At 47.2% G+C, this 16,096-nt stretch overlaps 1 protein-coding gene across 2 annotated transcripts; it reads right to left on the bottom strand.

Annotated features, from left to right (window-relative positions):
- Positions 1-528: 528 nt before the first annotated feature.
- On the bottom strand, positions 529-13,238 carry MSL1 (MSL complex subunit 1). 2 transcript variants are annotated; one of them, XM_037033181.1, is made up of 9 exons: positions 12,106-13,237; positions 9,388-9,611; positions 7,774-8,156; positions 5,818-5,865; positions 5,296-5,360; positions 4,353-4,420; positions 3,803-3,927; positions 3,561-3,633; positions 529-3,151 (listed from the first exon to the last, which is right to left on the bottom strand). In XM_037033181.1, exons 1-9 carry the CDS (start codon positions 12,874-12,876, stop codon positions 3,061-3,063), a joined length of 1,848 nt encoding a protein of 615 aa, XP_036889076.1. In that variant the 5' UTR covers positions 12,877-13,237; the 3' UTR covers positions 529-3,060. The 2 variants fall into 2 exon arrangements, with proteins under 2 accessions (XP_036889076.1, XP_036889077.1); XM_037033182.1 differs by lacking the exon at positions 5,818-5,865 and having other exon boundaries at positions 12,106-13,238.
- Positions 13,239-16,096: the final 2,858 nt, after the last annotated feature.

The following is a 16,096-nucleotide window of genomic DNA, read 5'->3' as shown; positions in this document are numbered from 1 at the left end:
ACCCCTGCTACATCACCTCTCCCAAAGTGCCGCCTGCTGTGGCGCTAATCTTACCGAGGTTTTAGGAGACGATTTGGGACCGTGGTGTTTCCATATACTGACATGATTTTCCTTTTTGTTAACCAGATGAGGGACTGCTTTGATATTGGCATTTGTCAGCAGTGAGAAAGAAGTCTGAGTACGGGGTGCCGCAAAAGTAGGTTTATGAGTTATGAGTACGTGTAAGTTTATCCTTGTATTATTATATATTATTATAGGCCGGAGGGTGTGGCTCAGTGGACTGAGCACCGACCTGTGAACCAAAGGTTCGCCGGTTCGATTCCCAGTCAGGATACAGGCCATGGTTGCAGACCAGGCCCCCAGTTGGGGGGGGCCAGCAAAAGACAAATGATTGACATCCTTGGCACCGACGTTTCTCTCCCTCTGTCTTCCTCTCTTCCCCTCTCTAAAAATAAATAAAATCTTTAAAAAAATCTACAAGTACAATTGTTTGATGCTTCCCAATGAAATAAATTGAAGCAGAAGTTCAAAAGTTAACAGCCACAATAGTTTATTTACAATTGAACTCTTTATAAGATATTTACAAGACAACCAATTTTACACATCAGAAATGGTATCAAAAGTATGAATTACAACACAGACAACAATATGAAATTGGTTTAAAACAAAGGTGAAGTGGACAGACAAGCAATTTCTCTTTTTAATTTATTAACACTAGCTTAAACTTTGTTAAAGAAAGAAACAAAGAACTATGTTTTAAGAGAACTGCAGGACCTTCAGTTGAAGATTGAATTTCACAGTGTTGTACCCCATGTAGGGAAAAAATAAGACTAATTTTCCCCCCACACCCTAACACACTGTAATTTCATTCTTGGAACTTTTGCTAATCTACTCTCCAACCTCCTTATCAACAAGCTTCAACATATCCAAATCAAAGGAGAATCTAGAAGAGGGAACAATAAAGTAAGAGGTTCTAGGAAGAGGGAGAACCAACGAAATAGAATCCACTTAAGTCTGGCCTGATAGCACCTCATGGATTCTTCTTAGTCTAGCTCAAGTTCAGAAGCTGAGGAGTCACCTTGGTAGGGCACAAAGAAAAGGTTAATCTGCTAACCCATATCCAAAGTGGGAATATAACAAATGCTGAAAGTCAAGGAGAAACAGAGGAATCAAGGAACAAAGTAAAAGAGACACTGACTGGTCTTTTTTCTGCTTGGGCACATTATAAAGAAACAACATAGGTCAGAGTAAGAAAGCCAAACAACCTGCCATGTTAAAATGATGGAGAATGTGGACAACCTGGCCCAGTTTTTCTAGAAATCTTCCTTTACTTAAGGTGTGAGATGAGAGCCCCTAGTGGAGTAAGTCCTATTTCTCTCTACATTCTTGCTGCAATGAAGTTCACAGCAGGTTCCCTTGTGGAGGGTCCACTCTCCTAAGAGATGGAGTTACAAATGAAAACCCAAAGCCACAGACACACACACACACACACACACACACACACACACACACACGGAGAAATAAGAGCAGCAAGATCACCCAAGAATACTACATGTGCTGCCGGAATAATTCGTAAAAGTCAAACCCAGGGAGCACAGATCAACAACTCACAAAAGCTTTAGCAGTGGGAGGCCCCTGAGGAACTTGTCATTTCTTCCCACAATGGTATCCCATTCTCTCATGCTCCACTGATGGGCCGGCCACACACCCTACATACCTTGGCTTCTCCTCTAAAAGTGCTAATAATCTGGGGACATTCTCTTCAAGGATAAAAGCCCCTATCTTCTAGGAGATTAGGCCCCTACTTGTTTTCACACAATAGTCCTAAAGACTAAAGAAAGGCAATTCCTGTATACTTAAGACCAGAGGTCTTGGCTCTCTCTTCCTTCCAGACAGTTACAGGGATCTTACACAGAGACCACAGTGGCCCGGAGTGCTGTCCTGACCTTTTTTAACGAAAGGGGTGTGTGTGTGGTGGTGGTGGTGGTGGACCAAGATGGTACACATACAAATCTCTTTTTACAGAGTGAGTGGAGAAGCTCATTAGATACATCTATTTCAAGATGTAGACATTTGCCAGCCAAAGGAAGCACATATTTCCACATACACCCTCCCACCTTCCTTAAATCTCTATCCCATCACCAAGAGCTCAGCTAAAAGGATATTGCCCAACAAAGGAATACTTGAGAAGTGATGGACACAAGGGCATCTATACAGGTTCTGGCATGCCATCTCCAAATGCCAACTGCTTTCATTTAGAGCCATAACTTGTCCCAAACTAACCATCCCCATTCTCTTTTCCAAAAATGTTACTTTTTGAAGGGTAGGGGAAGAAATTCAGTTAACCATTAACTAAACATACAATCACAGCCAAACATCCCTTCCCACATGGCCTTATCACAGAATAGTTTTAAGAGAACTACCTTTTTAGTAGAGATTGGGCATGTTCCGGGTGGTACGGCTGTAGGCAGAACTGCCTTTTCAGACCTTTATCTAACAAACTCTCCAATCTCTTCTACCCTGTGAAGATGACTTGCTCCATCACTTCACTTATTATTCCTCATCTGGTCCTTGAGCTTATGGGGAGGTTTTTCTTCATTTTGTTTTGCATAGGGTAAAAACCACTATACTAAATCTACATGGAAGGGTGTACCAGGGCGAGAAGAGTGCCATGCAGCACAGGTCCAAAGGCAGGGGATGCTTTATCTTCCACAAGTCTAATGAAAGAGCCCTTTTACCCCTTCAACATAGGCAAATGTATGGAAGCAGATCCAGGAAGCTTCCAAATCTGCCATCCTAGAGATTCAGCTTGAGAGCTCATTTCCCCCAAAGAGGAAAAGATATCCCAATCACCCTCTATAATTCACAATTAGCCCAATGAAAGAGATTTTGGGAAATCAGAGTGATGAAAAAACAAAACCAAGACCAAGGGAGTATGGGAGGGCATTATCAGTGAATGATAACATACGTAAGGACACAGGTCACATATACAGGTCTCTGCCACTCTCTGGGAATGGCATGCTACAACTATCTGAAGACAGAAGGCTCTTGCCAACACAGTTATTTCCTACAAGTCCGGTGAGGTGTTTGCTTCTTCTGGATCTCCAACCTGCATCGGCTACGCTCATCCAACCAGGGCAGCTCAAAATTGCTGGCAAAAAAGGATAAAGAAATAAACTTCCAAGACTATAGGGATTCAGTGTGAGCATGACAGTAACTCCAAAAAAGACACAATGTCCCTCACCACTCCCTGCCCTGACTCCCAAGTCCCAAGTTTGGAATGCTTTTCTCCCGTTTCAAAGCTAGAGAAATAGTATGCTATTGAATTGATTGAATAATCTATTTCTAACTTACAAAGCAATCCTCCTAAGATTCCAGACTTGGGCATTTTATCACCGTAAAAACCAGCTGTCCAAGTAGCCTCACTTCTTCTGTCAAAGAACCAGGGCTATCCCTAAGCCACCGGCTCCACTTATATCTGGGCTTACATGCAGTCTGAAAAGGGAGGTGAAATGCTGACTACTTGAGAGGGGAAGGGAAAAAGAACCCTTTATACTTACTGTGGAGTTAATTTTGGTAACGGTCGTCCAAATGCTACAACAGGCAAGAAGGGAGTAATCATCAAACTTTCAACTATGGAAGAAAGCCAAATGCAACCTTGTTAGTGACATAGATGAGAAATGTCTGGCAACTATACCTGCTCCAACATATTGTTTATTCATTCAGAGCAAGCTGTAACCTGGAGCCTTACACCCTTTTTTTTTTGTTTAAACAAATCTACTTTGAGAGAGACAAAACTTACCATCATCTGGCTCAGGGAAAAATGAGGTAACCTCAGGCTCAGATTCCTGAATTCCTTTCTTTTTATACATTCTGAGCTGCAATCGCTGTAAAATTCTTTGTTCCCTGATCCTCTGAATATCCCATCTGGGAAAAACAAACCAGACAAACAAAACAAACAAACAAACCCAACATTACTGAAAACCTGCTCTATAAAAGCAACTCACACAATTCAGATGCTAGGACGTTCTTGGCTGACTCTTCTTGATTGGGGTTAGGGGGCTGGAGGTGGGAGACGTTAGAGAACTGCCTGCCTGGTTAAGGAGACCTGTTTACGTCTAGCAGTCCAAATGACGCGTCAGTGTTCCACAAACAGTAGAACTGAGGAAGGGCATTCCCAAAGAAAAAGGCCAAATATTTTACCTACAAGTAACACTTCAAAGATACTCAACCGACTGGAAAGCCAGTAATTTAATAGTGCTAAGAGCTCTAAGATTCTCCACAGCACAGATGAGAGAGGTGTCGGAGTCCCAGGGCTCAGTTGTTCCCAGGATGAACATCTCTAGCCTCACCTTTTCCTTCTCTTCTCATCCAGCTCCAGTTTTGCATGCCGCTTTGAAAACACACTGTCATCTAGGTTCTGTGTAAAGAATAGCAGCTGATAAGCTATTTATCAACATATGACACATGTATACTAACTCATTTCCAGCTTCCTAGAAGGTAGGAATCTTTCACCTTCGGGTCCCACCTACGTCTGTGAGTTCTATGGATATTATGGGAACCTCCTGGTAACAGAATCAAACAAAACACATACCCCTTCCTTCTCTTGCCCCCACCCTTGTAGAATCTCCACATTTCAAAATCATTTCTGTAACTTTCCAAAGTGAAAGTCACATCAAACTGCCCTGGCTGGTGTGGCTCAAGTGGATTGAGTGCTGGTCTGTAAAACCAAAGGGTCACTAGTTCGATTCCCAGTCAGAGCACATGCCTGGGTTGTGGGCCAGGTCCCCAGTAGAGGATGCACGAGAGGCAACCACACATTTATGTTTCCCTCTCTCCCTCCCTACCCCTCTCTAAAAATAAATAATAAATATAATCTTAAAAAAAAGTCATGTCAAACTGAAATAACCTGTGAAACTGTCACAAGCCCTCCCTACTTCCATATTTTAGAAGAATCTGAGTTTGAAATAAACATCACCCTTTTAAAAGTCAAATAAGTTTGGAACATACCATTTTGTTGCTGAGGGGTGGTACATGCTAACTTTCCTACTTAACATGAAATCTAGCTTTGAACACTCCCTAACTATGTATTTTTTAATACATCACTTAACTGTTCTGGGCCTCAGTTTTCCCATCTCCACAACAAAGGAGTTGGAGTGGGTAACTTTTCAAGTTACCTTCTGGCTTTCAAGTTTTATTTAATCCATCCATCCAGTTATTATAACATGTTCTAGTTACACCCCCATTTGTACAGTTCCTCTCACTCTCTTCCACTGACAGGTCCTGGGTACCTACCTCCAAAAGGTCTGAAGGGTTTGGGTCCCTTAGAGGCTCTACTGAGTGGTCCCTCCAAGAAGGAACTAGAAAAAAAAAGAAAAAGAAAAAGAAAAAGAAGAGGAGGAGGGGTGGAACCACTCTTAAATCCAAGGTCATACAGTCCTCCTGTTATTCACTAGGATAAGAGGTCAGTCCCCAGTAAGACAAAGTTACCAAGTGATAGGAATCCATTCTATGGCCTCACCTGAAGCCACATTCAGTGTCCTTGCTATGGTATAAAAGAACCTAAAATGCCATTGCAGTCTGCCAAGCACAGGATCACAAAAAAGCCCTAAGCCAATACCTGACAATTCATATAATGGATGCTATTGCAGTTCCTGAAAAACAACTGAAATGTGTAGTCATTTTGAAGTCTACAGTGGAATCATACCAAGGAGTCTCAGTCTCCCACATCCAACTGATGGGGAATGCAGCTCCCGCCATCCCCATCCCGCCGACCCCCACCCCGGGCCCAGCCAGCACGGTTCCTATTCTACTCACCAGCCAAGACTGAAGTTTCTCCTGCAACACTTGATGGCATCAGACACCCTGAATAATGCAGGAGAGAAGAATCATCTCAGTGTAAAAAGAAAAAAAGCCCATACCCAAAATGGAGGAAAGGATCATCACTGAAGTTCTCACTAGGAAGCCATTTTGGGTTTTTTTTGAGTTGCTCTTTTGAGAATTTCTCTCTGGGGGAGGGGAAGAGGGAACGACAGACAAAAGAAAAGAAAATAAGCCCACCACTTTTTTTTTTACACTGAGACGACTTCTTTTCTTCATTATTTAGGGTGGTTTCCCTGCAACAGTTGATGGCCAAGGATATCAAACCTTAAACTCAGAACATGGCAGGTGAGTAAAAGTTGACCCTATTTTTCAAATAAAAGATCAGTGTTCTCAAAACTTACATATGTAGTCTTCTTAAACAGCTCCCTCCTCCCTCCAAACAAACTACCTTGCTGGTCCAGCCTGAACAACATGCACAAAGACTTTGGCTTCCTTAGAACAAGCCATTGAGGCTTCCTCTTGAGATAGGGCATCAAGAATAAGGATTCACAGGTTATTCACAACTCAGGCTCCTCAAAGGGCTGGGATTCCCCCCCCAAGTCAGACTCCTTCTGTACTGCTATGCCCACAATCTCAGAGGTGCTTTGAATTTTCTGTACTAGGGCAGACAGGGTTTTCAAAAGCAGCCAGTCACACAGAACAGCTCTGGACCAAGCCATTTCCCAATCCCGGATGGGAAGTTGCTTCATGGTTTCCCTTGTTACACAGCATTGCCATGGCAGCAAGAAGGTTAACTTAAGGATGAACCTGTTCAACTGACTGAACCAACAAGAAAACCTGAACCTAGATGAGGATCCTGGTCTATTTCATGTACTCCAATGTGAGCCCTAATGAATTTTAGATAATTAAGAAAAGTAGTCTATCTTTCCCACTTAATTTTGTCACCAGAACAGCCTAACAAAACCTGGAGAACGCTCTTATCTTACAGGAATGGATTCCCATCCCCATCCCTGCTGGGGCAAGACACAGTGGTAGAAACTCGGGGCTGCAGCTCTATCCACGGCTTCCCCCACCATCACCCCAGAGCACGCATAGTGACTGTCATACACTAACATTACACAATTGAAGGCACGTTGCAGTTACTGAATGATGTAGGAGATAGGGAGCATCTCTGTGTGGAAGCCATAAAGAAAAAAAGGGAATGAAGACCAAGGTCCCACACCCCACACCCTCCCCAAGCAGCTCAGATATCCCAAGATAGTCCTTATTGTTTGAAAAATAGTTTGTAGACCATTTTATTTAAATATATGAACAACCAATGGGCTACTGCAATCCAAGTAAACTCTTCACATTTAGAACCTTTGTGAAGTATAGTAAGATAAAGTAAGACTGTTTGGTCTTTGGCAGATTCCTCCTGCCCCCCCAGACCGGGACACAGAGATACAGATGAATGTTTATATAGTTAAAGAGCGGAGGCCCAGGAAAAATTCCCCACCCCACGCTGGCTCCCCAACCCAAAAATTACCATTGGCCCCTGAGAACACCCAAAGACCACACCCCCCCAGGTTTCACACAATATCAATTGCAGGAACAGTCGTGCACGGCAAAGTGTAAGTTCTATGCATTTCACAGCACAGAAAACCCTTCTTTCAGAGGGCATGCAAGTTGCCGGAGATTACGCCCCCAAGTCTGGTGCTCTTGTGATGAGCAACTTACTGGCAAACACATCTCCCAGTGTTGTAAGCAGGCAAATACATTGAGCACATTTTGCTGTGATTCCATCTATTTGCAATGCCTGCACAGTGTCTGTCTCTGGCTGTTAACTTACTCATTCTTGACAGAACTCTGCTTTATTGATTGCACTTTTTAAAAAATGCCAAAGGCATTTTCACACTTGTTAGCTTGACCGCCACCACTAGGGTATAAGAGCAAGTGTTCTCTATGCCTTACTTGCTACAGTCTCCTCCTTCTTTGGAGAGGATTCCCGTAATGGTAACGGTGATGGGGGAGGCTGGTGCCAACGACACAAATACATTTCTGTGGTGGAAAGGTACGGCAAATCTTCTATCTCACTTGAGAAGGCTTTCTCCTTGGGATGGGTGCTGGGTCCCTTCTGGGGAGTGGAGAGTCTTGGCGGGGTATCCACTGAAGACCGGGTCTTTTCTGGCGTTTCTTGGCTCCTCAATTCACGTTTACAAACAGTTTCAGATAAGGAACCACAGGGCTCCTCTTTAATGGGAGAGTGCTTAGGAGTTTTTGTTTTGACTTTTGAAAATTCAGGAGCCAGTTTTTTAACAGGAATCTTTCTTTCTGTACTTCCAAATGGGGATTTCCTATTAGATAGGGAAGAAAACATAATACACTTCATTCACTTTTGGATAAAATCTGATTTGATTTCATTTTGGGGTAAGAGAACTAGCTTGCATTCAGGTATCTAAATATCTAGGTTCATCTGGCAGTCATGAGCAGAAATAGCAACGAGCTTAACAGTACATGTAATAGGCCCTTAGTAAATGTCTGTTGAACAAGTGAGTTTCCATGCTTAAAAACCTCAATAGTATCCTATTGTCTACTAAACCTAAAATGGTCCCTATTTCTTTAAGATCCTTTAGCTAATATTAGGTGCTTATTCTATTCCTGTCAATCAGAGACCAGTCTCCTATTCTACACCCCTACCTTATACCAGGCTACACACAATCTCAATTTTTTTTTTGCTGTCTGTTCACTCTCTTTCTCCCAGCACCCCACATTCCTAGAATGCCATCTTTTCTTTTTACCAACCTAAATTTTATACTTCAAGATCCACCTGTTCCTTAAAGTTTCACTATTCTAACTCAAAATAATCTTTAATATCCCTGAATCTTACAAAACTTAGTTTGTCTCACTGTTGTCTATCTGCCTATTTTATTGCAGCTCAATTCTTAGTTTTTTAAATTTATGTCATCCTCACAGCTAATCTCTTTTGAGTACAAGGACAATTAGCTTTTACTGTTTTATATCCACTGATGCCTAACACAATGAAGGAATTTAACACTTCCTAACGTGAAGTGAGCTGCTATAGTTTTCTTTAAGAAACTCAGCTGTCACATTTGTTGCCCAATCTCTTTAGGATGTATTCTGCATTCTGTAATTATTACTGGGACCAAAATGTTCCTAGCAGATTTTTAGAACCTGAACAAGAATGTCTCAAGATTCTTTCTCAGCACAGAAGACCTTATAATTCAGAATATGACTGTATTAAAACTAATTCAGCCCTGGCCGGTGTGGCTCAGTGGATTGAGCGCGGGCCTGTGAACCAGATGATTGCGGTTCGATTCCCAGTCAGGGCACATGCCTGGGTTGCAGGCCAGTTCCTGGCAGGGGACACAAGATACATTGTGTGTCCCCGGCAGAGGCAACCATACATTGATATTTCTCTCCCTCTCTCCTTCCCTTCCCCTCTAAAGATAAATAAATAAAATCTTTAAAAAAAAAAAAACTAATTCAAAAGTCCCAATCCCCTACTATCACTGGAAACAAGTGTCCTCATCACAGCCAAACAGCAGAACAAAGTTATCAGCACACCTTTTGTGTCCCTTTCCACTCCGCCCACATGAGAAAGGCTTGGGAGGCAGACTCTGGGATGTCTCAGAAAGCTCTGGCTGGCACTCCAGTTTAATTTTCTCAGATAGCTCGGTTTCCTCTCTCTCTTCAGTTTCATAACCCTGAAACAGCTTATGCCTTTCTTTCTCGTTATCCTTCTTTACCAGCTGCATCCGCCTTTCCATACGTTCAATCCGAGCAAGAAGCTAAAAAGAGAGTGGCAAAATGCAGACTTAAAACAAAAAATTAAGTGCAGATACTTAGTCCCACTTAGGAATCTGTATGGTCTTCTATCTCTTTCCATGAACCATAATAATTCAACTTACTTTTAATAGGCAGACATTAATCTAAATAGTTTTCCTTAAACACAATAGAGAAGACAGAGTACACTGCTTAATTTTAGGGGCCAGCCTAGTTGGGCTGGGATGTGGGGGAATTTGTAGTTCATTCTTCTGAAAGAAGATCCTCTTTATCTGGGAAGGGCCACAACATGCTTTTTAAATGGCATGGTCTCTGCTACTGCTAACCATGTGGCTCTAAGTCAGCTTGGTAGTTTCCAGAATTAACCTTAGGTTCTCTATGGAGACCCTAGTGTTCTCCCAATACTATCCTCTCTACTTCCACGCCAAAATGCCATACACAAGGGCAAAGTCCAAAGCGTCCATTGAGAAGGAATTAAAAGCTCACACAGCCAGGGTGCCAATAGGGATTGCAGTGTTAGTTGAAAAGGGCCTGGCATGGGGGGCTGTCACCTAAATAATGACACTCAATTTTGAAGAATTATAACAGAAACCATTACCCCTCAATCCCATCAATGATGAAATATGCACATTGCCTTGCTGCTTTGCACTTGAGATAACTGAAGAAAATATCTATTTATCTGAATATTAACTAAAAATAAAGTCTTTTAACTCTAAAGGGAAAACTACATAATCAAACAGAAAATGGATGTCTATTATCATTGAAAACTGCACATTAAAATGTTCTGAGAAAAGGTGCCAACTGTGCTACTTATACCCTATAATACGAATTTTATTTGGGTTAGACAGTGATATTAATGTTGCCTCTGTTGCATCTATTTAGCTGCACAGATTTCAGTAGAGGCCAAACAACTGGAATAAGAGAAAGAAGCTTAAGCAACATTAAGACTGCAATACACAACAGAAGCAGTGAATGCCAAGTTCAGACTGACACTCTATCCTTAACTCACCCCACTTTTCCTGCCTAGGAAAATCGGCAAAGAGGCCATTACCTCAGGAACTGAGTACAAACCTCCACAACCAGGAGAGAGCCCCCCTCGCCACCATATTCTCATTTCATCTCCTTCTGTTTTGATTCACAGCCTTAAGGTTACTTAACCATGGTTTGTGGGTGACATTTCCTTAATTTCTTCTCCCACACCCCCCTCCAATGTAAGGAGATGCGGTGTTGTAATTACAGTACCATCACACCCCTAGACTGCAGTACAGTAGCTGAGCAGTGCCACCTCCATGTTGAGTAACTTCCACAAATCAACACCACGAGATATTTTCAATGAGACCTGCCCCAGCTCCCATTCCACCTTGCAGAATGCATTCTCCAGTAAAACAGCCACTGCCTGATGCGATTCATTTGGAGAACAGACAAAATGAATAGCCCTCTGCTCCCTTGCTCAGCCCTTGGCACAAACCATGAAAAGAGAGAGAGAGAGAGAGAGAGAGACAGGGAGAGAGAGGGAGAGAGAGGGAGGGAGAGAGAGAGGCTGCTGCAACCTTAACACAATTGTAGAAACCATGTTTATTTTTAGGCAGCTGTAAGGTATGCTAGCACAGTAACACCCCATCACCACAGCTTTCCTGACATCTTAAGGAATATGTTTCAACACATAAGGTGCCCTTAACTACTGCTGCAGTAAAAACAAGCCAACAGTCATGCTGCTCAGAAGTACAAAGAAAAAAATAAAGGACTCCCCTACTACCTTAAGATTCTAAAATATAGAGGTTTTTGGGGGGGTGGGGGTGGGGGGATTTCGACTTAACACATTTAATAAGCTTACTTTCCCCTGATGCCTCAGAATCTTCCAGCCTCTAAACACCATTCTGACACAAGAGGGGTGGTCAGTGGGTCAGGTTTTAGAACGGATTCCTATTAAAAACTGTCTGAAATCAAAAGCAGTCATTCTCTCAACATCATATAAGAAAACTGAAACAGGACCCCACTGTGAATCACCTCTAGCCCTCTGCCAACGAAAAGGCCTACCACTCTTCTATCCAAAGATGCTACAGCAGGGCTGAGAGCAACAGCTGCTGCGCCCTCTCCTCCAGGATGCATGTCTAGCACGAAAGCTCTCTAATTTCACCCCTCCAAGAAGCCACCACGTATCACCCCACCTTTTCATTTGCAACCCCTCACAGACCAGGTCTTTTCCCACTCTACCTCTCTTTCCCCTAAGTCTGGGGCTGTCATTTTAAATTAACCCTTTGGCACCTGCAACCTTCCCACCCCTCCCACCCCCCTGGGAGGGCGCCCTTGAACCCTTCCCTCCAACCCAACGTGTCTGTGAGCCGGGCTCCGAAGGCCCCGGCACCTAAGGCACTCCCTTGCTGGTGGCCAGCCTCCTTACCCCTAACCCAGGGAGACCTTAACCTCCTAGAGCCCCCTTCCCCTGAGCATGCGCACAACTCGCCCCTCGGCCCGAACGCCGATTAACCCCTGCCGCACCGTGTCTCTCTCCGCCTTCAGCTCCTCGATCTCCTTCTCCTTCGCCTGCAGCTGCTGCTGCTGCTGCTCGATGAGGTCCAATTGCAGCAGAAGTATCTGTTTGAGGCAGGCGGCCTGACTGGAGGCTCCCGAGCCGCCGCCGCCGCCGCCGAGAGGGCTCTTCCTCATACTCTTCCATCTGCCCTCGCTGGCCGCCAGGGTCCCGGCGGCGGCGGTGGGCGCGAGGGGCGGCGGCCCGGGCAGAGGTAGTGGTGGGGGTCCCGCCGAGTCCGAGGCGGTGGCGGCCGGGGGAGCCGCCCCACCCTTGTCCCCAGCCCAGGGCGTAGGCTCTTTGGCCGCCGCCACGAGAGAGCCCGTCTGAATGGGCAGCACCGCCTGGTACTTGGGTCGAGGACTGCAGCCGGCGCCGGCCGCTGCCGGCTCCCCCCCAATGCCGGCCTGTTTGGTGGCCGGGGGCGGGCAGGGCAAGGGCACCGAGCCGCCCCAGCTCTCTTCCTGCTGCCCGGGGGCCGCCCCGGCCGGGAGCAACAAGCCCCGGCCCTTGCCGCCGCAGCCGGCCGGGGAGGGCGCGGGGCTCCCGCCCTGCGAGGAGGCCAGCGGGGGCCCCGGCTCCTTGAGCTTACGGTGCCGGGGGAGGAAGTGGGCTTCGGCCGCCCCGGGCTCGTCCTCGGGCCCGCCCAGCGCCGCAGCCCGCTCGTAGTCCAGTCGCTGCTCGGGGTTGCCGCCGGCGGGGGCCGCGGCCGCCTTGAACACTGCGGATCTCATGGTCATAGTGGTCCGGAGCGGCGCCGGGGACCGAGACTGAGGAGGGGGTGGGGAAGGGGCGAGGTGCGGGGGGTCGAGGACGGAGGAGGGGGAGGGGAGTTTGGCGGGCTCGCCTCAGCAGCGCGGCAGCAGGCCTCGGCTAACGCGGCTCCTCCGGGGCCCGGGCGCCATCCCGCCGGCACGCGGCGAAGTGGAGGCCGCGGCTGAGGCCCGCCGCCGGCCCATGGGGGCCTCGCCGCCGCCTCTGCTGCCGCCGCCGCCGCCTTCGCCTCAGAGGCAGGAGCTCGCGCCCAGCCGCCCCCGAGCTCATCCCCGGAGCTCGCTTCGGCCCCCCCTGGCCCGGCCGGGCCCGCCTCGTCTCCCCACCCCACACCCCCCTTCCCCGCCCCGGCCCCCCGCCCCGGAGCTCGCCTCAGCCGCCCCGAGCCTCCATTTCCCCCCCGCTCCTCCTCAGGAGGGGGTGGGAGGGATGGGTCCGCCCAAAGCCCTCCTCCTCCGGGAGGGGGGTCTGTCACCTCCCCCGGGGGTCTCCGCGGCTCGGGGTCCCCTCCCCCACAGTCACCCCCGGCGCCTCAGCGTTTCCCTTTAAAAAAACGGAGCCGCTCGTGGCCGCCACAGCCGCAGCCGCCGCTGACCGGAGGGCGCATGCGCCGGGAGGGCAGCGGGCGGGAGTGAACCCGGAGCGGAGAGGAGGGAGGCGGGCCGCGCTATTGTGAAAGGGGCCGCCGCCGCCGCCGCCGCGAGGGGGGCGGGGAGGGGGCCGCCCGGGGCTGGCGAGGGGAGGCCGGGGATCAGGGCCGAGGACCGAGGAGGCGGCGGAGGAGCGGGGTGAAGGTGGGCTGCCGGGGGAGGGAAGAAAGGGCGAGGGTGGCGACGGCGGATGGGGAATGCGGGGGCTCCAAAGGAACAAGGAGGCCAGAGAACGGAGGGGCGAGGAAGGAAGGGGGCTACGGGAGGCGGAGGCGGCCTCCGTGGACTCGGACCCATCGCGCCACGCACCCAGCCGGCGCTGGGCGGCCCCTTCCCCGGACCGGCGGCCCCCGCAGCCCTGCAAACCTTCTGGACCAGCGTCAGGATTCAGCCTCCTCTCGGAGCCTGTGGGTGTTTCCCAGGGGTAGAACTGGAACCCGCCACCCCTCCACTCCCCAGCAGCCCCGCAAGGGTTCCAGACCAGAAATGGAAGAACCTCTGGTTCTCCCAGTGGGGGAAATCCGTCATGTCTGCTGCCCGGGGGCCTGGCCACCACCTCCCTCGAGCGAGAATTGCCAGTCACCAACAGTTCTTTCCCCATGGCTGTCTCTCCAGCCTTCTTGTCATTTCTAGCATCTTCTAGAATTTAGACGTTCATGAAAGGATGAAGCAAAGGAAGTCCCAGAAGGGACTTTTTTTTTAACCTTTACTGGGACTAGGAATGCTTTAGGATATTCTGCTATGCTGAGCACTTCTTCCTATCTCTGCATTCATTGTGTATGTGTATGTCTCATTTCCAGGCAACTTTAGCCAGTAAATCCCCCCAGAATTCCTCCCGGAAACAGTTTTAAGTTGGTTGTTTTTCTTTTCTGCTGAAGCATATAGATGTATGTTTTTAATCCTTATGGAAATGAAGATAACTAACTTTCTTGGCCTAATGTGAAACCTCTAATTAAAACTAAGTCTTAGCCAGGCCCTGGCTGGTGTAGTTCAGTGGATTGAGGCCGGGCCTGCGAACCAGAGGATCGCGGTTCAATTCCCAGTCAGGGGCACATGGCCTGGGTTGCAGGCCGGTTCCCTGCAGGACAGCTTCCAGAAGGGGACGCACAAAAGGCAACCATACATTGATGTTTCTCTCCCTCTCCCCTTCCCCCCCTCCCCTTCCCCTCTAAAAGTAAATAAATAAATAAAATCTTAAAAAAAAAAAAAAACCTAAGTCTTTGCCTTGTGGGCCCAAAGCACGAAGCACTGGAAACTGAAACAAATGGAAACATGGGTGTGAGTGTTTTGCCAAGAGAGCGCCAGTCCTCTCCCACCAGATTCTGTGGCCTCAGGTGTGCACGGGAAGTATTAGGGATATTAGGGTTAGGGATACCGGGGATGTGGTGGGAGGTGATCTCATGTGATTGCTTCCATTGTCAAGACTTTAAACACCATTTGCCCTGACAACTCTCAAATGTGTATCTTCTTCCTAACTCCAAAATTGTATATCCAACCCCAGCTGGTGTGGCTCAGTGCATTGAGTGCTGCAGGTGACCCAGTGGGTTGCTGGACTGGATTCCCAGTCGGGGCACATGCCCGGGTTGTGGGTCAGGTCCCCAGTAGCGGGCGCATAACGGACAACCACACATGATGATTCCCTCTCTTCCCCCTTTCCCCTCTCCCTAAAAATAAATAAATAAAATAATAAATTGTATATCCAACTACCTAGGAGACATATCCACTCGGGTGCATGATAGGCATTTCAAACTTACATCTAAAATCACACTCTTGAATTTCTCCCACCCAAATCCTGCTTTTTCTTCAGCCTTCCTCTCCATCTCACCTTATGTCCATTCTTCAAAATATATATCCAGAATCCCATACCATCACAACAACTCCACCACCTTAGTCTAAGCCATACCCATATCTCATGTTTTCTTATTGCAGTTACCTTGTAATTAATTAATTTCTTTGTTTCAATCTTTGCCTTCCTCTACTTAAATCTGTTCTCAACATAGCAGCCATAGTGATCTTGAGTGAGATCATGTTTTTTCTCCACTGTAAATTCATGGTTTCCCATCTTACCAGGAGTGAAAATAAAATCACTATTATGGGCCTTTGCTGGTGTGGCTCAGTGGATTGAGCACCAGCCTGTGAACCGAAGGGTCGCAGGTTCGATTCCTGGTCAGGGCACATGTCTGGACTGTAGGCCAGGTTCCCGGTGGGGGATGTGCAGAGGGCAACTGTGCACTGATATTTCTCTCCCTCTCTTTATCCCTTCTCTCTCTGAAAATAAATAAATAACATCTTTAACTTATTTTATTTATTATTTTTTAAAAAATCATTATTATGGCCTACATAAGACCTGGCCCCCTGGTACTACTCATTAACTTCCACTCCTACTGCTTTCCTCTCCACCCCACACTCCCCACCCCTCTTAGCTGTTTCAAACACCTGTTCTACGTCTGCTTAGATCCTTTCACTTGGCTGTTCCTGCCACCCAGATCACTTAAGATATCCATCCAGGTGCCTTCCTCTCTCATTCTGAGTATGT

This window comes from Sturnira hondurensis, unplaced genomic scaffold (genome assembly GCF_014824575.4).
Source record: "Sturnira hondurensis isolate 20B ecotype Veracruz unplaced genomic scaffold, ASM1482457v3 Scaffold0021632, whole genome shotgun sequence".
NCBI lineage: Eukaryota > Metazoa > Chordata > Mammalia > Chiroptera > Phyllostomidae > Sturnira > Sturnira hondurensis.
This window is presented reverse-complemented; position numbering and strand designations above follow the sequence as displayed.

Excerpts from the sequence above, each read along its gene's own strand:
- MSL1 (XM_037033181.1), bottom strand. The coding sequence starts at position 12,876 with ATGACCATGAGATCCGCAGTGTTCAAGGCGGCCGCGGCCCCCGCCGGC. Across the intron at positions 4,421-5,295 it reads ACCCTTCAGACCTTTTGGAG|AACCTAGATGACAGTGTGTT; the intron begins GTAGGTACCCAG and ends TTCTTTACACAG. Across the intron at positions 3,928-4,352 it reads GATGAGAAGAGAAGGAAAAG|ATGGGATATTCAGAGGATCA; the intron begins GTGAGGCTAGAG and ends TGTTTTTCCCAG.